Below are 27,647 nucleotides of genomic sequence, written 5' to 3' on the forward strand. Positions count from 1 at the left end.
CTGAATCTCTCCTCCCTCTCTCCTGGCCTGTATGACACAAAAGTGAAGACCCAGAGGCCTCAGCATCTGCAGATCTCTCTCTGTCTGCCCCGTGGTTCCCAGACGGACCCTCATCCTCTCTAAAGATGGCCTGGAAACAGCTGCTGCTGATCTCCTGTTTCTCGGCTGCTGTGCTCCTATGCAGTGAGTATGGGGAGGCTCCAGGATGGACAGGTGTTAGATGAGGCTGCTCAGGTAGCTGGCCCAGAGACAAAGAGGGGTGCTTATTTATAAGGCAGCTGTGCGTGTGCGTGTGTGTGTGTGTGTGTGTGTGTGTGTGTGTAACATAATACAACACAGAGAAAACAGCTTGCCTGCTTGTTTCCTGGGGAGACCAGTTCTGGGCTGATATGTATAGGACCCAGGACGCCACCCTGAGGCCTGGCAAGTCACAGAACCTGGGGAGGACGGTCCTGGCCTGGCTGGGGTGAGGGTCCCTTGGGTGTGTTGCAGTCCTCACTCTGTGCTCTGGTCCACAGTGCTGCAGGAGGGGACAGGTGCGTCAGTGGGCACCAGGCAGGTGGCCAGACAAGAGGCCCTGGAAGGTCAGTGCAGGGGCCACCCAGTGGTGCAGGGCGGGCCGGCCAGCTCCTGTGGGAGCCCTGGTGGGCCGGTGTTGGTGATGACTGGCCTCTTTTGGGCTTTAGGTGTGGAACAGAAGATTTTCATACAGGAATCAGATGCCTCGAATTTCCTCAAGAAGCGTGGCAAGCGGTCCTCCAAATCCCGAGATGAGGTCAATGGTAAGGACACTGGCAACCTGCCTTCTGCCGGTCCCTCTGGTTCCTTCTCTCTCCCAGTCATCTGGACTGTGGGGACCACCACAAGGGATTGAAGGCTCAACCTAGGTCCTCGGACATCAAAGTGACTGTAGTTTTTTTTTTTTAAGTGTTATTTATTTACTTTTAGAGAAAGAAGAAGGGAGAGAGAAAAACAGGGAGAGAAACATTGGTATGCAAAAGAAACATGGTTAGGTTGCCTCTCACGTGCCCCCAACTGGGGACCTGGCCTGCAATCCAGTCCAACTGGCGACTTTTCGGTTCATGAGGTGGCGCTCAATCCACTGAGCCACAACAGCCAGGGCTGACTGTAGCTCTTAATTAGAAATTCACACCTTTTTTTTTGACTGATTATGCTGTCAGGGTAAGGAACAAAAAGGGACAGTGCCATATGCACTTCACAGTGATGAGATACATCCTGGTTTCAGGAAGTTAAAAACATAAAAGGGAAAATCTATATTCTAGTAACACAGTATCTCAGTGTGTGATTTTTGGAGTGTTGCAAAGTGAGCCCTTATATGCAAGAGTGATAGCATCGCGAGCAGGGAGAGGGCACAATGGGACTCGGAGCCGGGATTGTGGGCTTGGTGTCAGCTTTGCTGCTAAGTGGCCTTTGGCCACTTCCTCTCCCTGGGCCCAAGTGTCCTTATTTGCAAATGCCTGGAAGTGCAATGTTCAGCCAGCAGTGTTTTGTTCTGTTCTTTCTTTAAGTTTTTTGTTTTTTCAATGCATTTGGGAGGCCTTTGAGCTGGGAGGCCTGTCTCCTCTTCAACCTGAAGGATTCCTGGTGTCACCTGCCTAGAAGTGACCCTCATTTCCATGACCTGCCGACCCTCGAAGGCATTTGAGTTTTCTGCCCTTGAACTAGATTCTTCCAAGGTCCCCGAGCAGTGGCTGTCTCCGAGTGTATGGCTTGATTCATTACTTGTGTGTGTGTCTGAATAAACTCTTTGTGTCACTCAGCACACTCAGCAAGGTAACTTGCTCCGTAAAAATAACAAGATTATTTTTAAATGATGGGGAAGAAGAGAGTGGAAAAGACTGGGAGATAAAATTCCTTTAAAAAATGGATAAATATTAACTACACTGGGAAAATTTCCAGACCTCACACTATTTGGCGTTTAAAAGTTAGCAAATGTCAAGAAACACCAAAAACTGATGGGAGTTGGGTAGTTCCTGATAGAAATCTGAGAAGCAACTTTTTGGCAGACTTCCAGTGGGGAACAGTCATAAATTTTAGAGGCAAATAGTTTCCATCCTCAGAAGCTGGGCAGAACGACGAGACTCATGACTAAGCCAGAGGTTCCTCACCTTACATAGAACCTCAGTTAGTCAGTCATGGGGGGCCCTGGACAGCCTGGAGAATGCCTAGGATGCACCAGAGAAAATCTTTGGTCACCTGGTCAATTTCTATGGATAAGCTGGGGATCAATGCCTAATTATGTCTCAGGTTGACTAAAAGGCAAGTGATAAAGTTGAATTTGAAATCAGGATACAGGCATCTGATGTCTCTCAGCTTATGGGGAAAGATGCGGGTCAGTTTAGGGTGAAAGGAGGAATTAACCCAATGAAGTGCATGTTTTTGAGAAGAAATTTACATAATGCATATTGTAAGAAGAGCATCTGGTCCCAAGGATTAAATCGTTTTTATTCATTACTAAGTCAAAGGTTCAATATGTGTCATCTCCAAAAAGGTAATTTGGAAAGATTGTTGCTTTTCTGCAGTAATTCTTTAGAAATCGGCAGTGACTTAGAGTCTAAACCCACTGTCCCACCCTCTGTCCCCCCTGCAGCTTTCTGGTACTTGGGGCATCCTCGGGGCTTGTGGTGGGTTTTAAGGGGGATTCTGCCATGCACAGCATGTTCTATCCAGCAGCGGAGTGTGAGTGCCTGGAGTGCTGTTCCCAGGCCCAGCTCTGCCTTGACCAGCTGCGTGACCTTGATTAAATCACTGATCTCTCTGAGTCTGAATCCTCTCCTAAGGAATGTGTGGATGTGGGACAAGAGGTGAGGCAGTGGAAAGGGCTGGGGTACCAATCCCTTCTGCTACAATAAAGGTTACTGCAACTATGCAAGTAAAGGCACAAGTTTGGGAAACACACGTCATTTACATAAGGAACCTGCCCTGAGACCAATTCAAATAATCTGATTTTTCATCTGAGTTAAGTGTTTAACTTAAATATAAAGCTAATGCAAATAACTAGTAATTAATCAATTTACTTATTCTTGTAAGCTCCTTACTTTCCAGAAAAATTTGAGATGGTTAACAGTATGATTGTTTCGCAAAGAAATACTACTTGTTTCTCCCAGCACCCTTATTCTGTGGCATGGGGCAGAAAAACCAATGGCTTTCCTCAGTTTTCAGCTTCCATCATGAGCCTCCCACTTCCTCTTGCATATCCAAGCTGGTGGTGGCAACAGCACCTCAGTCTCCCCCTTTGGATGGGATGGGCATCATATCATGGGAGGGTTGAGGCATACTGAGGGGCCGGTTCCTCCAGCACCAGACGTGGCCTTCCTGCTGCCATGGATTTTTCCAGCGGAAGCCTAGGCAAAAGAAAATAATCTTGAAATATCTGAGTGTGCTTTAAGTGATTTCCACTGAACAACTGCAGACCTCACACCAAACAAGTCAAGGTGAAGATTTGAGGGCAGAAATGTATGAACTTGGAAACAAATTTATTTTACATCTAAAAATCTAAAATGTAGAGAGCTTTTTATCCAGGCTAAATCAGAGCAGGTGAAAAACAGGTGGGACGTGGTCGTTCAGGTGGGATTCCCTTTGGGGCTCACGGTAGTGTTGGCGAACTTTATTGTTCAACCACCAAGGAACGGTCACTGTATTTATGTATTCTCAGGGGCCATTTCAGTTTTCACTGGGGGCACTTCTTTCAACCATAGAGGTGTACCTCCAGTTTTATAATGTGGAACTTAGATTCTTCATAAAAAGGTTTACAGGCAACTTTACTGGAATAATTGCTTTACAAAATAAGGGAGCCCTGTGGTTAGTATTTTGATCAGGAAGTTTGCCTGACCACCCCATATCCTGTACTAGTTACCGATTGTTGGGTGACAACTGATCCCAGATTTAGCAGCTTAAACAAATTACCCCCTGAATTTAGCAGCTTAAAACAACAAACATTTATTGTTTCACATTTGCCTGGGTCCAGTGAACTAACTGGTAGCCTCTGGCTCAGGGTTTCTCAACAGGCTGCAGTCATCTCAAAGCCTGATTGCGAGAAGATTTGTTTTCAAGCTCATTCATATGGCTGTTGGCAAGCCTTGGGCCCTTGCTGTTGGTCAAGGACACCCATTTCTTGTCATGAGTGAGCGTCTTCATAAGATAGGTTACAACATAGCAGTTGGCTTCTCTGAGAGCAAAATTGAGAGAGGCTGCCCAACCCAAGATGGAAGCCACCGTCTTGTTTGTAACCTATCTGGGAAGCCACATTCCATCACTTTTGCCATATTCTGTTCATTAGCAGCAAGTCCCTAGGCCAGCACCACACAAGGAGTATGAGTATTGGGCATCATCTTAGAACCCCTTCCACAGGCTATTGCTATATAGATTACTATCATAGCAGCCATGATGTCTCTTAGTAGAGAGACAGAATCTCTCTTCCTTGCTTCTTTAATCCCAGTGGGTATCATACATTCTGGCCATGATAGGTGCTCAAAGATGTTGAATGGACTTGAAGGTATTAATTAATGTGAAATGAACTTTAAGTTAGATGACTCCCTCTTATAATTCATTTCTGATCATTGGACTTTTAGTTTCTAAGTGGCCTAGTGTACCTGGATACACCACTAATCTTATGAGTGAAGCTAAATTGCTTCACTTTTGGGGGTCTCAGTCCTCTCATTTGAACAAAGAGGTGTTGGCTGGGAAGACCTCCTAGGTTCTTCCAATTTGAAAGCCTATGTCAGGAGCAAACCATTTTGGTGAAGCCCCCATCCTTAGCCCTCACAACCCCTTCCCAACCAGATTGTTTCTTAGGCAAAACGACTGGTGTTCCCCTAAATAGGTGCAACTCTCACCTCTTACCCTTTCACAGTGGAGGACAGGCAGAAGCTGAGGGCTGATGAGCTACGAAAAGAATATCATGAGGAACAACGGAATGAGTTTGAGAACTTTGTGGAGGAGCAAAATGATGGTAAGAGCCCTTCAGCCAGCATCTCTGGGGAGGGGGCTTTGCGGGAAAATCACGAGTTGCCTCTATTTCTGCCTAAATTTTAGAGTAGAAAGAGAAACTCTATCCTCCTGTCTATAGGAGTCTTGAAAATAAGGGAGAAAGTTGTATAATGGCCGTAGAACTTGAGAAAGGATAAAAAGAATATTACCCCTTGGTTTTTATGAGCTCAGGGACTGTGGGACTGGGGGAATGGGGGTTGACTGCTTTTCCCCCTAACTGGCTACTACGGTGATGGCCTGTGTTCTCTGTCTTAGTGCCTACACTAGTGGCTTAGCACTGGTAGAGTGGGGTTGAGAGGATTTCAAACTCAGTTTCAAGTGTCTTGGATTCACATCGATGTAATGGCTCTGGGAACTACCCATCCTGGAAAACCAAGCCTCTTATCTGACTGGTGGAAGCAAACCAGGTCACTGGTGCTCTGCCTTGAGCCCTTCCCCACCTCCAACACCAATATCTCCAGGCGACACGAAGGCTCCAACACACCCACAGCTTCGGGCATCTGCATGTTTCTACATGGTTTGTCTGTGCCCTTACCCAGCTGCTGTTAGTGTCTTTCCTGCCAAGCTGTCTTCTTTGCCTCAGTGTGTCTCACCAGGCAGTCAGCACGTCTCCTGCCTGCCCTCATCTCTAGGGCAGACGGGGCTCCTGACTCCCCCAGGTAGTTAAGGGCCTCCTTGGAGGCAGCTGAGTGTGGGCGTGGGTGGGGGTAAAGGGAGGCACTGTCTTTGAAACACACAGCCTTCACCAGGTTGAATTTGACTCTGATCTACCAGGTACCCTCAAATGTCACCCACAGCAAAAATCCACAGGAACGTTTAACAGGGATCAGGCCAGCAAGCCTCTGGGTGTTTATGCATGTGTGTGTGTGTTCCTTTTCTTGGTCGTTCAAGACCGAAGTGCTCCTGAGCAAGCTCCCTGATGCATATGAGCTTAGACATAGGCCCCAGTTCAGGTAACCTTTGTTAGAGAAGGTCAGTGATTTCACTTCTGAAAGTTGTCACCTCTGGGCTTGTTTGCTCTGGTGGATTTGGGAGGTAACACCCTTTCAGGGCATCTCGTCATGAAAGGATGTGATAATCAGATACCTGAAGCCTTGCCCATTGCCCTGCAGGTGGCACCTGGCTGAGCCCTGCAGCAGGTGTTGGGCCTGGATCCTGGCAAACCAAACTTTCCTGGGAATGACTCAGGCTGTTGTAGCTCAGAGGCAAACCCTTCTGTTGGAGATTTATTTGTTTACCTTGGTGGACAGCTTGGGGTGAGGCATTTTAAAAATGAGAATGCTGCCTCCAAAATTCCATCAGTGTTTTTTTTTTTTTTTACTCATAGTATTAATAATAGCATTTTATTTTGTGCTTTTAAAAAATGTTTCAAGTCCAAATTCCTAGTATGTGGGTGGAAAAACATTCATTGTTTTTTGTTTCTGGATGAAATTAAGATGAGCGGTTGGGTGCCTCAGGGATGACAGGTCCTCCAACAAAGCCAGAGGAGGCTAGGATCAGGGACCTTAGGCCTCACCCATAAAGGTGAAGACACTGCAGGGCAGGGTACAGGCCTTCGGGGACTGTAGTGACGGCAGCTGTTGTCATTGGTGAGCACTTGCTCCGTCAGGCAGGGGAATGATCCACCCAATCCTTACAACCAGCCCCTGAAGTCTTACAATTTCCATTTTACAGTTTCAAAACTCATCCTTAGAGAGGAAACATGAATATCCAAGGTATCATAGTTAGTAAGGGATCTGAACTAAGCCAGCAAAGCTCATGTTCCTGTAAACGAAGAATGATCAAATGCGTAGAGGTCCTAGAGATCTTTGATGCAGAAACTGGCCCGTGAGGATGAAGTAAGGAGGGTAAAGCTGAGGGTCCCAGAGCGGGTCTTCCCAGAGCTTCATGGAGGCAGAAAGGTGGAGCAGGCCTGGCAACCTGACGGTAAGTGTTGACAAGGGGGAAACTCAATCTGATTTTCCTCCTCTTTCCTGGCCTCTGCCCCAGAACATGGGTGCCCAGTGGCCAGGTAGCTGGAAACCTGCAACCAGGGGCAGTGCTCAGAGCTCTTCCGGAGGCCCCCACTCCCCAGCCATCAGGACTCTGGTTTCAGGGACCTATCTTCATCTGACAATGTAACCAATTCTCAGAATAATTAAGAGCACTGGACGTTCATCCTCTCCCCGAGGTTCTTGTTTCATAAAAGCAACTGGTAGGGGATTAGCATGGGTAACCAGAAGCACTTAGAGTTCCAATGGAGGAATTTTAGGCAGGTGGTCTAAAAGGAAATTTCTGGACAAGAGTGGCTTTCCTGAAGACCTGAAAACCCACCCCAAAGGCCTCTCTATCAACCTACTGGTCCTGGTTTGAGGAAGGAGGACTGAAAAGGTTAGAGCCTCACTTGGCTCTGCCATGACTCCTCATAACAACTCTACTCAAAACCACTGGCTTCACAGGGCAAAAATAACTTCGAGCTCTGCCTCTGAAAACTCCAGGATAAACAGTGTGCTGAGCTCCCACTTCTAAGGCCTAAGTGGTAGCATATGTCTGCTTCCACCTGCAAAGCCAAAAGCCCAAGTCAGGCCATCCAAGGTTGGCTGCACAACAGAGGATGCCAGGCCACAAGTGGTCCCCTATGTGAAAGCCACACGATCAGGGTCCCTGCTCTTCTTTATCAGGAAGGCCATTCCTTTGTCTAAGTAAAATGATCAAAGACGAGTCTGGCATGGCCCGGGGGGACAATTATGCTCTTATGATTGGCAAGGAGTAGCTGGTCTTCCCAGCCTGAGGAAGGTCTGAACAGCTGACAGCTAATACCCAAAGCTCCGATCTGGGCCGGACTCCATGAGCTTGAGTCTGTCTCTGGGGTACCAAGTCCCTAAGACGATTTTCAGCACCAAGGGTAGCGCCAGTTCAAAGCTACCAGAGGAAGGAAACATTCCCAGCAGCCACATCCTAAACACCCAGTGGTAACAAGGGGCCCTTTCTGTTGAGGTCATCTGGCTTTCACATGAGCTATGGTGAATATTCTGACGTCTCCAGGACATGCTGTTAAGCTCAGTGCACAGAAGATGCATTTCACTAGCACTAAAGTCAGCTGCACAGGCTTTTTGATCCTTGATCTTATCTTCCTTTGTTAGGACATCCCATCGTCACAACATTTTTCAAAACTACTTTGAAAAATTGTGACAAGATATATATAACATAAAATTTGCAACTTTAATTTTATGTGTATAATTCAGTGGCATTTAGTACATTCACAATGTTGCACAACCATCACCATTCCCAAAACCCTTTCATCACCTCAAATAGACACTCTGCACTCAATTATGCAATAGCTCTCCATTCTACACAGCCCCACGTAACCTCTAATATATTTTATGTCTCTATGAATTTGCCTCTTCTAGATATTTCATAGAAGTAGACTCACACAATATATCTATGTCTGGCATATTTCACTTAGCATGTTTCAAGGTTCATTCATGTTGTAGTATGTATCAGAAGGTAATCCCTTTTGATCTCTGAATAACATGTGCATACATATATGTATACATATAGCTCACATTTTGTTCATCCACTCATTGGGTTATGTTTTCAGTTCCTTGGATATATTCCTAGGAGTGGAACTGTTGGCTCACAGGTAATTCTGTTAAACTTTTGAGGAGCTGCATGGATGCTTTTTAAACATTGAAGACCTTGTGCCATCGAGTTTTAATGGTACCTAACAATAACAGGCAATCTTGAATCAGCCTCAGGAGCCCATTCCTACCATTGGACATAGGTGTTCCTCAGAAATATACCTTATACAGTAAAATAAGGACTTCCTTACTCCTTAAAAACTCCCTTCTGATCTTTTTAACCTTTTACTATGAAAAATTTAAAATATATGTAAAAGAATATATAGTATAATGAACCTTCCTATAACAATACCCAGAATCAAAAATTGTCAAGATTTCTCTTCACTTGCTTCATCCATCCCTTTTTCCAATTAGTTTCAAAATCATCATTTTTAAAGTTAGAAAATATAGAACAAAATAGGGAGAACAATTACTCATTACCCCATCATTTGAAGTTGACAATTATTTTCTCCATGATTTTTTTAATGGTATGGCTTATAGACTATTTCTATTACTATTTTGTTACTTTGGCATTTTAAATCTTTGGTTTTATAACTCTGGGCCAGTTTCTGTATGACGCTCTTCTCTCTTTGCTGGTTGTGTAGGGAAGGAGCACTGAATCGGGATGTCAGAGCCTGCACCCTGCTCTCTTGGCAGCCAGCTCTGTGACTTTCACCTCTCTGGGCCTGATTCTTACAATAACACCTTTGGATTCTGTGTTCTCTCAGGTTCCGCCAGCTCTAACATTAGATGGCTGTCACTGATGCATGCAGGTGCAGCTGGTTCATGGCACCCCTGGGTAGACAGTTGGTTGACAGCTGCCATGACAGCTTGGTAGCTCTCTTCAGGTCAGAGTCCTCTCCACCCTAACATGATTTTGTCTCTCCTCCCCAGAACAGGAAGAGAGAAACCGGGAGGCTATTGAGCAATGGCGCCAGTGGCATTATGATGGCCTGTACCCCCCATATCTCTATAACCGCCACCACATCTAACCTCCTCGTCACAAACCCAGAAGACAGAGCTTGAAATGCATGTGCTCACCCCAGGTGTTCTATCCCAGGTGTTTGAACAACTGTCTCCCACACAAACAGGTCCCTTCAAAGGGTCTCCACTTGAGGTGTGCTGTGATAAACACATAAGGCCTTTCCTTCTGATGGATTAAAAGGCCTTGGCTTTTGCTTCTTTGCAAATGAATTCTGAGGTGAGCAAATACCCGTGGGGCTGCCTAGCACCAAACCTACAGTGGTTTCCCCTTGCTTAGCCATTGTTTCCAAAGTAAGAGTCCCATTTGATAAAACAATTAAAAGAATCACAGTAGAGGGAGAAGATTCCATGTTTGCTTATAGCTTACAAATAAAAATGCTGAGTCAACAATGCATTATCTTCTCAAATCCCAAACTGAAGGGTGTCAACCTCCCTACCCTGAGGTACAATGTTACTCACACTGACTTGGGTGTTTGAAAGCCTGAATTCACGAGTACTGTTCACTGTTTCTTTGGTATGTCTCAGTAGTCATATGAAAGAACAACGCTAAAACAATTGTTTTGGTAAAAACATTCTCTGAGGTGGTCACAGAGCTCAGTTGCTTCTCTGAAGAGTTTAAGGTTCAACTGTGTTTTCTTAATTACATCAATCAGAAGCGAGGGTTACAGCAAGGCCATTTGTAACCCAAACTAGAAAAGAGATAAAATTGAGTTTCGGTATCATTTCCTTTCCTTTCATAGGCCTGTATAAGTCTGTTAGGGCTGCCATAACAAAGTACCACAAACTGGGTGGCTTAAAACAATAAAAATTTATTCTCTCACAGTTCTAAAGGTGAGAAGTCTGAAATCAAGGTGTTGTTGGAGCCACACTCCATTCAAAGGCTCTAGGAGGGGATCTTTCCTTGCCTCTTCCAGCTTCTGGTTGCCCAGGCTTCCTTGGCTTGGAGAGCACTGGCAGAAAGCTGGGGAGAGGGAACCCTTGCAATACACAGTTTTCACGGTGTCTCCTCAGAGAGCAAATCTCACGTTCAGCCCAGTCCTCCAAACCAGTTCTCACCAGGTGATTGGCGCACACCCCACCCACACAACTCATTATTTCCACAGGCCACCCCCCTGACTCCGGGCCTGTTTTCCACAGAAAGGCCCTTCAGAAATCTGCTCTCCACTGCCTTTACTGAAAGTACCGGGAGCTTTCCATCAGAATGCAATAGCAGTGGAAGAAACTGGCACAAAATCAAAACTTTTCAGATGCCGTGACATTTCATTACTACTTTTACTTATTACCTGATGAGACTGAAATGATTTTGGAGGAATGGGTATTTCAAAGTGTTGAAGCACAAAATCTCAACAGAAAGGCATGGAGTTCTGCTGTCTGCCTTCTGGCTCTCCAGGCTCTGATCTAGATAGGAGAAATCAGTCGGCTTGAGAAGAACAAATGTCAGGCATGTTCCTTCTGGAATTACTGGGCAGGAGATGCATGTGCGCATCCCATCTGCTTCCTACCATGCCCGCAAGAATGGCAGAACAGGGAGCCTGAGCAAACTGGCTGGATATACATCCTGGCTCAAGATCTGTGTTCTTGGGGATATATGGGGTTCCTCATAGAATTTAACCCCAGACGTAGAAATTCTTGCTAACAGGTAGTAGGAAAAACACGTGCCTAACCTTAGCTCAGTTACCAAGTAGAGCGAGAAGGGGACCCTACACAGGGGCAGCTGTGGAAGTTCAGCCCACTGTTAGCTCAGACCTGAGGCAGGACTCTGGGCTGTTGAACCAGTGATACAAGTGAGCTTGCACTCTACCCACCTGAGGCTGCCCTCTTGGGTGGCCAGAGGCCTGGTACCAAGCCAGGCCCCGAGGGCCAGATCCAGTCCCTGACCCTTGAGGCCGGTAACCCCAGTTTACAAGGGGTGTCTGTGTTTTCACATACCCTGTTAGCTGATAAGAGAAAAGACAAAGCATTGCTCTCTGCCCTCAGCCAGGAAACAGGAGCTGCAATTTGGTCTGTTACAGGTAATGAGAACACATCCAAATGCCTTCTGGCAAGAAGGCCAGCAACCAGGTGGATGGTGGCTTAAGCATTCTGCCTCCGTCCATTCCCCACAGCCACCATCTCAAAGCCCTGCCCTGCCCACTGAAGCCATAGAGATGTCAGGAACCAAGAATGGTCTGGGTGTGTGGCCAGCTTAAAAGAACAAAACAGCCTGTCTTTGCCTCTTCAATGACCAGGCTTGGAGTTTCTGCTCTAGATAAACAACTCTGGCAGAAATAAGAATTCTATTACCTCGTTTTACCCCTGTCCTTAACAAGGACCCCATTATACTTCAGGGTTTTCAAATTCCACCCAGAATTCCTTCACTAAAAGCCAATCACAGTTATTTCCTGGGCAGGGGGAAGCATGCCAAAGGTAACAGGACCGGGAATCTGGGCAGCTACACTTCATAGGAAATTAGTAATGGAGCAATTTGTATTTTTAGAGACAGGCCTTGTCAGAAGTGTCGTCTCTGGGACATTCCTGTAACTAACTCTTCTCTGTTCTTTCATTACTGTCCCTTAGTCTTCTAGGGGTTTCAGGTAACTGGCTGAAAACAAAGTTGTCAAAGGATGGATTGGAGAAAACTTATTATGTTTTACTCACTACTCTTTTTGGAGTGTGTGTACTCCAGGGAAGATATTGCCAACTGATTATCATGTGTCTTTGTTTATTTAGATTTTTTGGGAGGTGTTAATTTTCAAGAGCCTGAGGATGATTTTTAAAAATTTAAAAAACTTGTTATATACAATACTTTTTATCAGTTTCATTTGGTTGGGATATTTCACTTCTAATTCATTTTCAACCAATTATGTTCTAATTTTTTGGCAAGTTTTTCACAATTTGAAAGTCCTTACGGAATTTATCCAAAAACAAGTTGGTTAAATATGGAATATCTAGTTCACAACTGATAACTCTGGTAAACTCTGTGATCTTAAAAAGGTTTGTCTACTTTCCACATTGTTCTGATTTTTAAAATTAAAAATATTTTGAATGTATACACAAAGTTAACAAATTTTAAAGGACAAAAAGGAAGTGTCCCTCCCCTGTCTCCCAAAGGAAACAATCATTCCTGAGTTTTGAGTATACTTCAAATGATCTGTTCATATCTAAGTAGCTAGCCATAATTTTTCCATTTATTTATTTATAACACTCACCTGAGCATATATTTATGGATTTTAGAGAGGGACAGAGAAAAACACTGATCAGCTGCCTCCTCCATGCACCCCCACCAGGGATCAAACCATCAACCTGGGATTGAACCCACAACCTTTGGCATAAGGGACGATGCTCCAACCGAGCCAGGACCATTTTTTATTTTTTAAACTTAAAAATTCACTTTTGACCAATGGTGCCTACTCTCCTATTAAACACATTTTCTACCATTAAAAAAAAAAAAAAAAAAAGAAACCTGTATATTTAATTTATATTTAAGCAGTTTTCATAAAGCTTTCTCAAATAAAAAGCTTCCTATGGGAATGGCCATGTTTGAGGGGACGTATCTGAAAATAACACTAATTTAATAAGTAAAACAAAGGTGAAAATATTTATGTAGATAATTTCTCAGTAATTTAGACAATCTGATAATGAGTATCTGAATCACTTAGGGTGTAGCCCCCCAGATTTAAAACTTTCCCCAATAAAAATGGCAACCTCATTACGAAGCAATGAGGTCAGGGAGCATTACCTTGTGATTTTGTTAGCTCATGTTTGGTTGGTTATCTTGCACCCAGTGCAGAATTGTGGTGCTGAGGGGCAATATATTTTATATTTCATAAGTGGATTTTGATGATAAGCAATTCAAATATGTTATTAGATTGGGATCCTGATATCACGATTGAAAAGAGAACAGTACATTCCTTTAGTAAATCACTGAAGACAATTTGTACCTCTAAGTATATGAATGACACACAATTGGACACTATTGCTTTGCCATGATTAATAATTATGTAAAAATAAAGTCAGCACAACACCCTGGAAATGTTCTCAACCCAGGATGTGAATTGGCTGCCTCCTGTCAAGGTCAAGCCCACCAACGCTCAATTGATAACATCACTCCAGGGAATGTATGAGAAGACAGACAAAACCCACACTATTATTTATAGATCTTGTCCAATCTTACTCAAAATACTTCCTTGATATTAATGGTGAAAGAAAATGCTTTCCTCTTCAGATCTGGAACAAGAATAAAACAGTCATATATATAGAATCAATAGGCAACATCCAAAGGAGTCTCTAAAAAAGCTGTTAAATTAATATGTAAGAGTAGCATGAACCCGGGATACAGGGTCAATAGACAAAAATGCACTGCATTTCTACAAATGAATAGGTAAAATTTGAAATTAAAATGGAAAAAATACCATTGATAATATCATCAAAACTGTGAAATATTTAAAAACAAATATGACAAAATATGTATACAATCTGCACACTGAAATCACTACACATTATGGAGAAAAATTAAACAAGACCTAAATAAACGTAGATGTGATATATTCATAGATAAAGTCTTAAAATTAAAATGTTAATTTCCCCTAAATTGAGCCATAGATTAAACACTCTTAATAAAAATTTCAGGAGGGTTTTTGATATAGAAATCATGAAGCTGATTCTGAAACTTACTTTGAAATGCAAAGGACTGAGAATTGCCAAAACAAAATGTCAGAAGAACAAAGCTGGAGGACAAAACACTACCTGATTCCAAGACTTATTCTATAGCTACAGTAATAAGACAGTGTGGTACTAGCATGAGGACTGACATACACTTTAAGTTAATAGTACTGAGTGTAGAAGGAGATTCCAAAATGTATGGTCAACTGACTTCTGATAAAGAAACCAAAATAATCCAATGGGGGAAATTACCATCTTTTCACTGAGTGGTGCTTTAACAACTGAACATTCATTTAGAAAACAATAAGTCTCAACCCTTATATCTTATAGCTTATACAAAACAACTTGAAATGGATCACAGACCATAAAGTGAAAGCTAAAACTATATTAAAAATTCTATATGAAAATCTTTGTGATCCTCAGGCAGATAAAATTTTTTTTTAAATTATCTTTTATTGATTATGTTGTTACAGTAGTCCCATTTTTTCCCTTTGCTCACCTCTGCCCAGTACCCTCCTTCCCTCCAGCAATCTCACCCTCCTTAGTTCATAACCATGGGTCGTGCATATAAGTTCTTTGGGTTCACCCTTTCCTATATTATTCTTAACATCCCCATCTATTTTGTACCCACCTATTATGCTACTTAGTCCCTGTACCATTTCCCCATTTCTCCCCCTTCCCCCTCCCAGCTGATAACCCTCCAAATTATCCCCATACCTATGATTCTGTTCCTATTCTGGTTTGCTTAGTTGGATTTTTTATTTTTTAGATTCACTTGTTGATAGTTGTGAGTTTGTTGTCATTTTAGTGTTCATAGTTTTGATCTTTTTCTTAAGTAAGTCCCTTTGACATTTCATATAATGACTTGGTGATGATGAGCTCCTTGAGCTTTACCTTGTCTGGGAAGCGCTTCATCGGCCCTTCCATTCCAAATGATAGCTTTGCTGGATAGAGTAATCCTGGTTGCAGGTTGCCTTTCATCGCATTGAATACTGCTTGCCAGTTCCTTCCTGCCTGCAAAGTGTCCTCTGAGAAATCAGTTGATAGTCTTATAGGCACCCCCCCTGTAGGCAACTCTCCGCCGCTCTCTTGCTGCCCCCAGGACTCTCTCTTTATCTTTCACCTTTGGCATCTCGGTCATGATTTGTCCTGGTGTGGTCCCCTCTGGGTTCAACTCGCCCGGCGCCCTCCGTGCTTCCTGGACCTGTATGTCCATCTCCTTCGTAAAATTTTGGAAGTTTTCCTCATTTTTTCAATTCTTGCTTCCTCATTCTGTACTGGTCAACTGTTCTTTCCTTCCTTATGTTCCTAAATCATTGATTTGAACCCTGGTTTCCTTCCCTTCACCATTGGTTTTGTGTTGATTTTCCTTCATTTCACTTAGCATAGCCTTCACTTCTTCTCTTATGTATTTGCCGTACTCAAGCATATCTGTCAAGCCTGTGAGCATCTTTATCATCAGTGTTTTGAATTCCGTGTCTGTTAGGTTGGCTATCTCCTCCTCGTTTAGTTCTCCCACTGGAACCTTGACCCATTCCCCCTTTTGGGTCATACTTCTCTGTCTCCTCATTCTGACAGATTCCTGTGTTTGTTTGCCTCTATGTCCCAGGGAGAGCTGTCGCTCCTGTTATGTTGTAAGGGGCAGAGCCTTAGGGATTTGCCAGTACAGGGCGACCTATTTCACCACGTTGTGGCGCTGTATGTGGGGGAGGGGTCCAAGAGGGAACAATGTCGCCAACCCAGCACTTGCCCCTTTTCCAGGCACCTCTCCCACTTCTGCACTGGACTGACACCCCTTTAGCTGCTGCCCTGGCCGTCGTTCCCTGAGTGGGTGGGTCTGCAGATGTTCTTGGACCGTGGGGGCCCTTTAAACAAGCGGACTCTGCTGACAAACTGGCAGTTTCTGCCTCCACTTCATCCCCCACTGGTCTGCACAGTCAGAAGCAATGAGGCTAGATTTTCCCCAGTGCTGGCACCGTGAGCTGCGAGGTCTGGTGAGCTGGGAGTGCTCCCTGGAGTCCCTCCTGACTTTTTAAAACGTGTGACTGCGCTTTCTGCCGGCCGCCCGCTGCCACCGCCACCACACCGCATCCTCTCCGCCTTGGCTCTGCCCCTCCTACCTGTCTGGATGAGTATTTCTTTATATCTTTGTTTGCTGGACTTCCATGCAGCTTGATTTTCTGAAACTTCTGGTTGTCTCCAGTTTTGAGGTAGTTGTATTCCTTCTTAGTTGTGGAAGGAGATGCAGCATGTCTGTATGCACCTCATCTTGGCTGGAAGTCTAGATAGATTTCTTTTACTACAAGATTTCTTTTAATACAAAACACATGAACGAAAAGAGAAGAAACCGATAAAATGGACTTCAACAAAATGAAAGCTGCTCTTTGAAAGACACTGTTAAAAAAAACAAAAACAAAAACAAAAAAGGCAAGCCACAAACTGGGAGCAAATACTCGTCATTCACATAATTGCAAAACACTTGTATTCCAGATACAGGAAGAATTCTTACACAAACAGGTATTTTACCAAGGAAGATCATATAGCTATGGCCAAAAGCACATGAAAAGATGTCCAATATTAAGTCATGAGAGAAAAGCAAATTAAAATACAATTTCATATCACCACATACCTATCAGAATGGTTAAAATGAAAATGACTGATAATATCACTGGTGAGGATATGGAGAAATGGAACTCTCATATATCACCAGTGGGTGTGTAAAATGAGACAACCACTTTGGAAAATAGTTTAGCAGTTTCTTACAAATCTAAGCATACACTTACCATCTGACTCAGAAATCCCAATCCTATTTACCTGAGAAACGAAAACATATATCCACAGAAAGACTTATACCTGCATACTGGTAGCAGCTTTGGCTCAGTGGATTGAGCGTCGGCCTGCGAGCTAAGTGTCGCTGGTTCGATCTTCCAGTCAGGGCACATCAGAGAAGGAAAACTCTGACTCCAAAAAACCTCCGCTGCCTTGCGGCATACCTCTTCAGGGGAAAGGCTAAGGGAGTAAACCCCGACAGAAAATCCGGAGCCGGAGTCCCTAAGGCGGTTTGACGTTGTAGTCAACACCGGCAACTCCTGCGGCGCACCTGAAGCCAAGCTGTATTGACTCCGTCTTTCCCTTGGACCCTTCAGCTGCGAAGAGAGGGGGGGTCTGCTGCATGGGCAACAGCAGACCCTCAACAGCAGACCCTCCATATCACCCTGCCCAGGCTCTGTAGCTTCAGCTCCACTGGAGAGGACACTCCAGCGTCATCGCAAGATGTCGATTCAACACGGGAGGAGACAGATACCGTGTCACTCCCGAGTCAGACTGCACAGCCATTCTCGGCGGTGCAGATAGACTCTTAAGAAGCTACACCATCGTCTCTCGAGACGGACGGCTGCCGACTTGACTTCGACTTGGTAGCAGCTTTACTCATACCAGACCTGTGTTGGAAACAACCCAACCCAAATACATTCATTGTGAGATATATCCACAGTGCAATGCTCAACAATAAAAAGGAATGAACTGTTGATACATTCAACAACATAGATGTACTTCAAAAATATTATGCTAAGTGAAAGAGTGTATATGATTCTGTTTATACGAAATCAGAAAAGACAGATCCAAATCATAGTGACAGAAAACAGACCAGTGATGGCCAGGGCTGTGGAATGTGCGCTGACTGGGAAGTGGCACGAGGCAACATTTTGGGGTGATGGAAATATCCTCTGTTTTGCTTATGGTGGTTGTTACATGGATATACACATTTGTCAAGATTTATTGAACTGTACACTTAAGTTGTATGCTAATTTTTACTATGTGAAATTTAGACCTTCATAAAGCTGATTTTTAAAAGTATACTTAGAGAAGTCTTTGCTTGAGCAACTTTACTATAGACTTGATTCCAATCTTAGTTTCAATCAATAATTTTCAAATCACTTAACCAATTTCCTAATCTGCAAAATGGGGATACTCCCAATCTGGCCGTGTTGGGAAATACTGTACAGTTGCTTCTATTTATTTGTGGATTTACCTAATTGCTAACATTTATTTGTAACTCCAAAATCAATACTTGTGGTGCTTTTGTGGTCACCGATGGGCATGTGCCTAACACAAGTTCTGGCTGAAGTCAACGCCTGCTTCTTGTTCAGCTCTAATTTCTGCCACGTTTCTCACATTTCTGTGCTTCTCGTTGGTGACTTTGCTGTTTAAAGTGGCCATCAAGCATAGTGCTTAAGTGCTTTGTAGTTCCCAAGCACAGGACAGCAGTGATGAAATACTGCTGAAAATACATGTTAAGACACGCTTCATTCAGTCATGAGTTCCATGTTAATGAATAAACAGAAAAACACAAAACCACGGTTATGTATTGATCTGTTGACAAAAATACCTGGCCCTGTATTTCTCTTGGGAATAGTGATTGTGAAAGTGCTGATTTAGTGATTTTATAAAAAATAATTGCCGTAACAAAAGTAAACTGTATACATATTTCTAGTTCCTTCTGTCCTTTCTTGGGTGAAATGGCTTTGAGTTTTCACCATCTTGATTACTGTTGTCTAGCTTTTCTCTGAAATGTCAGTCTATATTGCAGGCATGACTGGACCTATGCAGGACCCTGGGGGGCTCTTGCCTACTTTGATCTAGATAGTTCAAGCAATGTGGCTCTACTCTTGGCTCCACAGCTTTTACACAAACTGCTGTCACAACTCGAGCCAAATGATTTCTTCCATCTTTTGTTCCTCTGTATTATTTTCTTCCCTCATTATTGGCCAATTAGAGAACTTCGTTCTTTGAACCACCCATCCTTCCTGAGAGCTGTATTGTTTCCAAATCTCCACTCATGTGATCAGATGCCTGTATTACTTGTAGCGCTCTCTCAGGTGGGCTATCTGTAACATAGTTAGACTTATTCTCACTTCAAAAAATCGTTACCAGACACATTTAATGTTTTAAACATCAAGCTTTATGTACTTTAATCACTATTTCTACACAAAAGCTTAATTTATGCAAGAACTCTGTTGTACACATCATTCAACTTGAAGTGATTTTAAAAGTTGAAACTTTTAATGTTTTAAGTTCCCTTTGGGGCAGACTGTGCAACAATAATTCAGAAGTTTCTTATTTACTATTCTGGATCATTATTACCTAAATTACTAGTTTTCCTTTTGTGGTTTGGAAAATATATTTCATTTATTTCAACAAAATTCAAGAGAAAGTTGATTTTCTTTAAAAAGTCACTTATTTTCTCCAAACAGAGGGAGAGAGAGAGAGAGAGAGAGAGAGAGAGAGAGAGAGAGAGAGAGAGAGAGAGAGAGAGAGAAACAGAGAGGAGGAAGGGAGGGAAGGCTCCTGTGATGAAGATTGGAACAGGACGTTCTCGTGGAGGACACAGCCAGTGTTTGTTCAGTGCTTAACCTGTTCTGAAAGTCTGTGATTACACAATAAGCCCTACATTGCCAATGACAAAGTAAGAAAAATTAAACACACATTTTGGTTTTATTTGAAAGCATTTAATACACATTGATAGATGATAGGATTAAAAGGCCAATCTCACCGATGAATCCTACTTTCAATGCAAACAAGTCACCTTTCCACACCCCCACCTTCTCATCCCTGAATACTTTTAAGAAAGTGTGCGTGCGCACATACACACACAGCACCTCAAATGATAACACCTCAAGATCTAGAGTAACTGAGTAGTTGTTCAATTATGTTTTAAAATTTAAAGTCAAATTTTATTTTTTTAAAAGATTTTATTTATTTGAGAGAGGGGAAGGGGAAAAAGAGAGGGAGAGAAACATTAATGTGTGAGAGATACATGGATTGGTTGCCTCTCACATGCCCCCAATTGGGGACCTGGCTGGCAACCCAGGCATGTGCCCTGACTGGGAATCAAAGTGGCAACCCTTTGGTTAACAGGCTGGTGCTCAATCCACTGAGCCACACCAGCCAGGGCTAAAGTCAAATTTTACAAAAGGAAGGCATCTAGATTCAGCTCACCATCAACCTTTACAAGAATATTACACTACTTACATACAATTATACAAGTGAATATGGACTCAGAGGCTCTTGGTTCAAACAAGAACACCTTCTTACATAGGAAGGTAATTACTCAGAGCAACCTGGAGTTCAAGTTCTAGGCACCTGTTCAGTTGTGACCTATACCAAATACACAGTTGTTTTAAGTTTATGAGACAAATAATCTATTCTAAGTGAATCATTAATGTCATAGTTTCAAGTGCTTTGGTTCTTATTATTAAATACTTCATTATTTGTTAGTTAAAAAAAATTGAAAACCCAACATATCCTGGAAAGTAAAATACTTCTAAAAATAGTTATTAGGATACAACCTTGGGGGAAACACAAGGGTCAGGCCAGCACCTTTTCCAATACAGAGCAGAATTTGATAAAATCTAAGGCACATGGATTTTATTTCTGGCTCTCAACCACCTCCCATAATTATGATGTTCTTACCATAACACCATCTTGGGAAAATCTAATCTACTTCTAGCTAGAGTTTAAACCCCAATATAATAATCCTTCCAATTTACCTAATCTTTAGGTGATATCCACATTCACTTGGGTCAAACGGTAATTGGAAGTCAGGTTGCACAGGAAGAGGAATCTCTTAAATGGGATTATTGAGGATAATTTGCCTGGGGCTTGAGTTATAATTTTTGATGTGTATAATAAAATATACGTGCAAATCCCAAACTCCATTCTTTATGGGATATTTGTTTTTTCAGTCACGCTTCATAGCTTCTCAAATGTTGCATTCATTTTAGTTAGAGGTTTCAGTTTCAAGCCATATTTAAAAATGATGAGATTTTTAGGTATTTCCATTCAAAGCTCCACCATATTTTATGGGCACAGAGAGCCACAGAGACATGAATTAAAATGCTAGTGGCTCAGTGACTTTATCAATTAAAAAAACAACAACAAAAAACCCCTCAAAACAAACACATAATGGAACAGAAAAAAGAAACCTGCCTTATAATATCAACATATCAAAACTATATTAAGGGCAATGATCATAGTTATCTAGATTTTTAAAAGTTATATATTTATAAAATTTGAGTGTTAAAAGACACATTTCAAGATTGTTGGTCAACTCTTCCTCATTTTACAGATAAGGAAACTGAAACCCAGAAGTTAAGTGGCCTATCTGGGGTGAGCTAAGTTAATTCTTTTGCCTCTGTGTCCACATAAACACTAGAACCTTAGAGTGGTGAAGAAGCGACACTGCACACCCTATGAGCCAAGAGATACAGAAACACAGCTCTCAATTCACCTTCCAGTTTTGGGGCAAAAACTCTGTGAATGCAACCATTGTAAAGACAATGGCATGTTGATTTTCCACTAATAGGTCAATGTTAAATTTGGTGTCAAATCAACATAATGGAGGGAAGTATGCAGGCAAAGCTTGTAGGCTTAACAAGTGTTTGTTTTGACTGTGTCAATCAGGAACCCTGGGCCACAGGGAACCAATCCCAGCTTTCCCAGAACCATAAGAAGTGTATCTTAGTAAATCAGGGCTAGTTAAGGCTATTCAGAAATTTGGCATGTTCTTCTCCTCTTGGTAACAGGGTTTCTCCTCCTATTTTTGGACCTGTCTTTTCCTAGAAAAATGAAAACAGTTTAATAAGAAATGGGTCAACATATTTGCATGGGTCACTAAAATTAGTCACTTTGCAAATGCCATACCTTTAGCATTCCATCCCGTTCCCATTTGAAGAGGCCACAGTTACTGAAACACAAAGGATGAGATTCACTCAGCAGTGAGATAGATACGGGCCCATACACATACAGAGACACCAGGAGAGTGTCCCCCATTTAAGCAGAAGCTGATCAAGGTGACACTTATATTCCAGGCTATACTCAAATGCTACTGAAAATACGCACTCTGGTGATTTGAGAAATGGTCTTTAACTCTGCAGTAAGCCAGGTACATCAGGGGTGGAATTTCTAATGATAGTGTGACAGAGCTGTGCACATGGCAGGTCATGAAAGTCACTGGCATGACACTCAGATTTAGAAAGCTAGCCCTCCGACCCCGTGTAGCCTTAATCTTGTGCTCTTTCTCTTTTTCTGGAACTAAAAGGTTGAGATAAAGAAGGGTTAATTTTTTTTTCTGGTCTGAGTAATCTTTCCTCCTATTTCAGGCACATTCACTCTCTTATTATTCAAAGGGCCTGGAGGTGCTTGTTCTCCTTTTTTAACTTGGTGGGTAAGTCCCAGCCCTGAGAAGGGATGTGCCTACTATGGGGAAAGCTTATCTTCTACAACATTTACTCTGGGGAAGAAAGAGAAACAGAAAGAAACAGAGGGAAGACACTGAAATATGTGTTACCCTTGGATCTGAGAGGGTCTGGGGCGCAGGGGTCTACCCTATCTGCCTCATCCTTTTTCCCTACCCAGTTTTACAGCATGAATCCTGATGTTTGTCTTTCTCTTTTTGTAATGCAAGTGCTGGGCTTCTGCTTTGACTGCTGAGATATCCTCTTCAACACACTGCCAGCCACAGGGCTAGATAAAGAGGCAGGCCCAGGCAGCCCCCCACCTCCCCAATTGAGATTTCTTTGTTTTAGAGATCTCTGTTAATTTAAAAAACTGACCATTTGTTTTCTTTTCATGTGCTTTAAATTCCCCCTCTTATGTTTTAAATTCACCAATAAAGAGTGTGACTTGGAAACCCTAGGCTCCACTCTCAACCCCAATAAAAGCAGAAGCCCAGGCCAGTATGCTCTGGCACTCAGGCGCTCCACAGGGACCTTGCCGTGTGGCCCCAGGTGTGCTGTTTAACCTCCAGGCCTCGTAAGTAATAATCCCATATCTTTTCAGAGTTCCCTGATGGTTGCTGCTGAAGGGTGTCTTGCAATCACAGTAAGATCTACTAGGGCTGGTCCAGCCAAAACACGGGTTATTCACAGGCTAAGACCAATACAGAACAAAGTGAGACTCTCCTCCTGCCCTGAGGATCAGCATGCCAGTGGCCTTAGCCTTGAGCCTCTCTAACACCTTCCCCATCTGGAGGCCTGTTCAGTATCTATTTAGAGAACTTTTGTAGACTACCAGTAGATAAATGACGATATTATAAAAAAAAAATCAGTGTGCTAGTCAGGGGTCAGCAAAAAACGCCACCTGTGGGCCAAATCCAGCCTGCACTGGTTTCTGTAAAGTTTTATTTGAACACAGCTACATCTATTTGTTGTGTATTACCTGTATGTGCTTTCAAGGCACAACGGCAAAGCTGAGTATGGAGAAACAGACCATGTGGCTTGCAAAGCCTAACATATTCACTATCTGGCCTTTCACAGAAAAAGTTTGCTTCTGCTCTAGATCAAGAATTGACAAGACAAGAGAAAGCAGCTGTTCTTACAAAAGTAAGAGTGCCACCTGGAGGCCAGAAGGCATCTTGTGCTTCCACTTGGGAGCTGTACTTAACTGCTTATCCTTAATGAACAGGTTTTTCCGATAATCAAATGTTTTACATTAGTTGTTGTCACAATATTTTGGAGAAAAGTATCAATATACACACAGCCACTTAAGAACAATGACCTAGACTGTGAACAATTCACAGATCAGCTCCTGACAAGGTGAGGAGCATGGGAGAAACGCCTTGCTCAACGCGATGGTGATGGCATTGCAAGAGACGCCACATCCCGACTGCTGTGTCATCACTAGATGACAGGAATTTCTCGGCTTCATTATAATCTTATGTGTGGTCTGTCATTACCTGACATGTCGTTACACAGCACGTGACTGACTGTACATAAATAAGGAGAGCGCTGATGGACCCGTGACAGTGTACAAGCTGTGTGTGATCAGCCACCCTGAGCGCCAGGGGTGGCATTTGCATTGTGCTCTATGTGAACAACGCTCAGCACAGCAGCTCTGCCTCTGTACCTGAAGCCCCCTCAGAAGTAGAGAGAAAACTCCTTAAGGGTAGAGGAAAAAATCCCATTCCTAGCGTGTAGCAAATACACATATTCCCCAGTCCACCTTATCCATATTTCATCTATTTGCTCAACAAACATTTCTGAGGACGTACCAGGGGCCAGGCACTATATGAAGTACTGGGGATAAAGCAGAGAAGAAAGCAGGGTCCCTTCTCTCCAGGAGCTGGAAGAAGGCTTGACTCTCACAAAGGGCTGTCCAGTATTTCAGTGGAACAGCACCATGTGGGAATTGAAAAAGGGTTCAAGAACTCTAGATGGGACAAGGAAGTCCAGGCAGTTCTCATACCTGCAATGCTTTTTGGGTAGCCTGTCAAGGGAGATGCATCTGTTTCCACACAAACACCTAAAAAACCTTTTCATGCCATCATGCCAGTAGTAGTCATGTTGCTCACTGACGCAGGTCTCCAAAGGCTTGAAGTGGGTGTAGGCACACTGCAGAAGGCCAACAGAAGGACACACAGCCAGTGAAGGGCTTCGAAGGAGAAAGTGGTGAGCTACTGAATGGCAATCTGCCCTCTCGTCATGACCTAGGTGCTTGCCAGCTGAGTGACCGCCTTACCTTCTAGCTGTGGTGAGCCCTGTGATTTCTTGGGTCCCTCACATCGATACTACTTTTTTTCACATTTGCCCCAAATTCTGGTCAGGCATGAAGTACACAGTACTCTATGACATCAAGACAACAGAAAGGGCAGAGGAAGAAGAATACTGGAAACCTTTAAACAGCCAGTAGGGCTGTCCTATGTTCACTGCAGTCCCCTGGTTACAGGACACTGAGGCATGGGGTCCATTTAGGAGGCTGATCAGCACCTTGCTCACTTTCTCTTGTAAGGCCTCTGAAAAGGATATGCTTATTACTACTCCTACTTTTTTAAGTACCAAAACCAAGACAAAGGTATTAAGTAATTCATTTAATTTTGATTCTCAAAAAGATTGAAGAGAATAAATAGGAAGTGGTGGGTGAAGCTTGAAAAAGGTACAGAGACAGTGCGATGTTAATTTCTGCTAATAACACTGAGTCTGGATAAATAGTCCCTGACATTGCCAACCTCAAAAAGTGCAGAGCAGAGTGACATGCCAGCGGTGGTAGGCAGACTAACGCCTTCCTCCCCGCAAAGATGCACACATCCTATTCCTGGAACCTATGAGTATGTTAGGGGCAAAGGGGATTAAGACAGCTAATTAATTGATTTTAAGATAGGGAGATTATCCTGGATCATGTGGATGGGCGTTATAGAATCACAAAATGTCCTTAAAAGTGGACATGGGCCAAAGGGGAGGAGGTCAGAATGATGTCGTAAGAGGGCTCAACCTGCCACTGCTGGCTCTGAAGAGGGAGGAAGGGTCACACACCAAGGCATATGGGTGGGATCTAGAAGCCAGACAAGGCATGGAAATCGTTTCTCCCTCAGATGTGGCTAGTTCAGGGCTGCTCCCTCAATGAAGAGGAGAATCTAAGGTTTTAGAAACAATCAAGATAGAGAAAATTATACTTGGTAAGCTAAGCCTCTTTCCCCTCTTCCATGCAAATATAAAGCTGACCAGCCAGGCAGGTATAAAGTGAGTGGTAATGGGAAGAATAGTGCTCAGCAAGAACTTTTTGGGGAGCCATTTAAAAATTAATGTTGAGGAGTAGGAAATTTATTATTTTCTAACAGACTTAGGATAAAAATTCTGCAAACACAGACAATACTACAATTCACACTCTGCCTTAGGATTCAATTTAGCAGGTTAAGCTCTGAGTAGAAAGAGACAATAGAAGCTGGTCATGTCATGAGACCCCAGATCAAGTTGTCCAACCAAGGTCCCAGGAGCTGTGAAATGAGGGGGTGCTAGAAACTTGAGAAAGATGCAAGAATAACTTGGGTCCAATGGGCAAAGGGGAAGAGATGTTAGAGGCTTGTCTGCAGAACTGGGAGCAGAGGTTAAATAAGAGGAAAACCTCACTAAAAATGCTCCCACATCAGAGCCCACTGAACAGGTTGGCAAGGAGCCAGATCCTGGGCTATCGTAAGCAGTTCCGCTTCCAGTATAAATAAATGACCTAAGCGGGACTCCAGGTTCTGCTGAGTCGCAACAACACAAGACAGGGTCCAGGGTCAGAACCATTCCTGCGCTCACCGTCTTGCACGTCACCACTCGACATTTCACTTCTTTGATGTTTCTCATCTTTTCTTCCATTTGTTCTTTTTTCACTAGTGGCTCAAAATAGAGTTCCTGCAGCTCAGCCTCCGCCTGGAATGACAAGAGATACGGGAGACTTGTACCAATCCAACATATACCCAGACAACGTTTCAATAATAGAACTGAAGAGACAAGCTTCCTGTCAACGAGGACACTTGATACAAGCTTGGTAAATGCAAACCAAAAGATGATAAGTAGACCCAAGTTCTTAACATGAAAAAAAGGGTATGAAACCATGTGATTTTTAAAACACTAAATACAAACTTAAAATGCTACTGTGACTAACAGGGTCACCATGTCAATTGTGCACTGAAAGGGAATTAGTCCTACTATCCCAATACAGACTCTGGCTATGGACGGCATTCAATGCCGCACCAGCAATGACAGCCCAGTCTACTCTATACTCTTCTCCAGACCTTGGGAGGAGCAACCCTGGTTGTGTGGAACCACAGGGAGGAGAGGAGGGCAGTGAGATATTTACAGCAGAATGTGGTCACAGGTCTGGAGTTAGTGCAGCTACACAAGACACAAGAACCCAAGGCCTTTGGTGGCCACAAAAGGAAAGCAGTTCAGCACTACCGTCTTTTGAGCATCTCTCCTGATTTCAAGTCTAGTAAAAAGAAGACATGTAACGTTCTCACTAGGCACTTGTTAATCAAAAGAAGAGCAGATCAGTCAGAGTATTGGCACTACATAGGGCGATACTGCCCCCAAGAGGACATTTTGAAAATCCGTGGGAGCATTGCCCTGACCTGTGTGGCTCAGTGGGTTGGGTGTCAGTCTGCAAAGTGAAAGATCGCTGGCTTGATTCCAGGTCAGGGTATATGCTGGGGTTGCCAGTTCAGTCCCCAGTTGGGGTATAGGAGGCAACTGATCGATTTTCTCTCTCACATGATATTTCTCTCCCTGTCTTCCTTCCTTCTCCTCTTTCTTAAAAAAAAAGTGTCGGAGTTCGTTATCTTAATGATTTGCTACCCTTGCTGTTGCCAGGGGCCAAGGATGCCACACCATTTGCCATGCACAGGACAGCCCCATATGACCAAGGGTTTTTCTGAATGTTCTTTGGGACATGTGGATAAAAAACCTGAACATAACCTTTGAACCTCACCACTTTATACACAACCCTACAATATCTGTGCATGGTTTTAATATATACTAAATATTCTAAGACTGCAACTAGGCAAATCCTGTGTATATGGAGGAACAACTGCACTGTGCTGTCTTCAAAAGTTTCCCAAGATTATTTACTGCTTAAATAAAAATCACATTTTGAAAG

General features: G+C 43.2%; 2 protein-coding genes across 8 annotated transcripts in view; one reads left to right on the top strand and one right to left on the bottom strand.

The window, feature by feature from the left end:
- Positions 1-27,629, top strand: UCMA (upper zone of growth plate and cartilage matrix associated). Of its 3 annotated transcripts, none has more exons than XM_090266527.1 (5): positions 1-183; positions 519-584; positions 687-782; positions 4,874-4,972; positions 26,387-27,629. In XM_090266527.1, the coding sequence occupies exons 1-5, from the start codon at positions 126-128 to the stop codon at positions 26,542-26,544; spliced, it is 477 nt and encodes a 158-aa protein (XP_090122653.1). In that variant the 5' UTR covers positions 1-125; the 3' UTR covers positions 26,545-27,629. The 3 variants fall into 3 exon arrangements, with proteins under 3 accessions (XP_090122653.1, XP_090122652.1, XP_090122654.1); XM_090266528.1 differs by lacking the exon at positions 26,387-27,629 and adding an exon at positions 9,504-9,983 and having other exon boundaries at positions 4-183; XM_090266526.1 differs by lacking the exon at positions 26,387-27,629 and adding an exon at positions 9,504-9,983 and having other exon boundaries at positions 2-183; positions 519-782.
- MCM10 (minichromosome maintenance 10 replication initiation factor) overlaps positions 19,728-27,647 on the bottom strand; it is a 32,819-nt gene continuing 24,899 nt past the window's right edge. For all 5 annotated transcript variants that reach the window (XM_090266523.1, XM_090266525.1, XM_090266524.1 and 2 more), the window contains exons 17-20: positions 26,309-26,422; positions 24,477-24,622; positions 21,936-21,978; positions 19,728-21,850 (exon numbers count right to left, since the gene is read on the bottom strand). In XM_090266523.1, coding sequence (XP_090122649.1) covers positions 21,767-21,850; positions 21,936-21,978; positions 24,477-24,622; positions 26,309-26,422 — 387 coding nt within the window. In that variant the 3' untranslated portion in view covers positions 19,728-21,766. The remainder of the gene's footprint in view (positions 21,851-21,935; positions 21,979-24,476; positions 24,623-26,308; positions 26,423-27,647) is intronic.

Source organism: Furipterus horrens, unplaced genomic scaffold, assembly GCF_987537825.1.
Source record: "Furipterus horrens unplaced genomic scaffold, mFurHor1.1.pri manual_scaffold_2, whole genome shotgun sequence".
NCBI lineage: Eukaryota > Metazoa > Chordata > Mammalia > Chiroptera > Furipteridae > Furipterus > Furipterus horrens.

Bases quoted from the DNA above. Each gene is read 5' to 3' on its own strand.
- UCMA (XM_090266526.1), top strand. From the start codon at position 126: ATGGCCTGGAAACAGCTGCTGCTGATCTCCTGTTTCTCGGCTGCTGTG. The intron at 184-518 runs GTGAGTATGGGG...TCTGGTCCACAG, and splicing joins GGCTGCTGTGCTCCTATGCA to TGCTGCAGGAGGGGACAGGT. The intron at 4,973-9,503 runs GTAAGAGCCCTT...TCTCCTCCCCAG, and splicing joins TGTGGAGGAGCAAAATGATG to AACAGGAAGAGAGAAACCGG.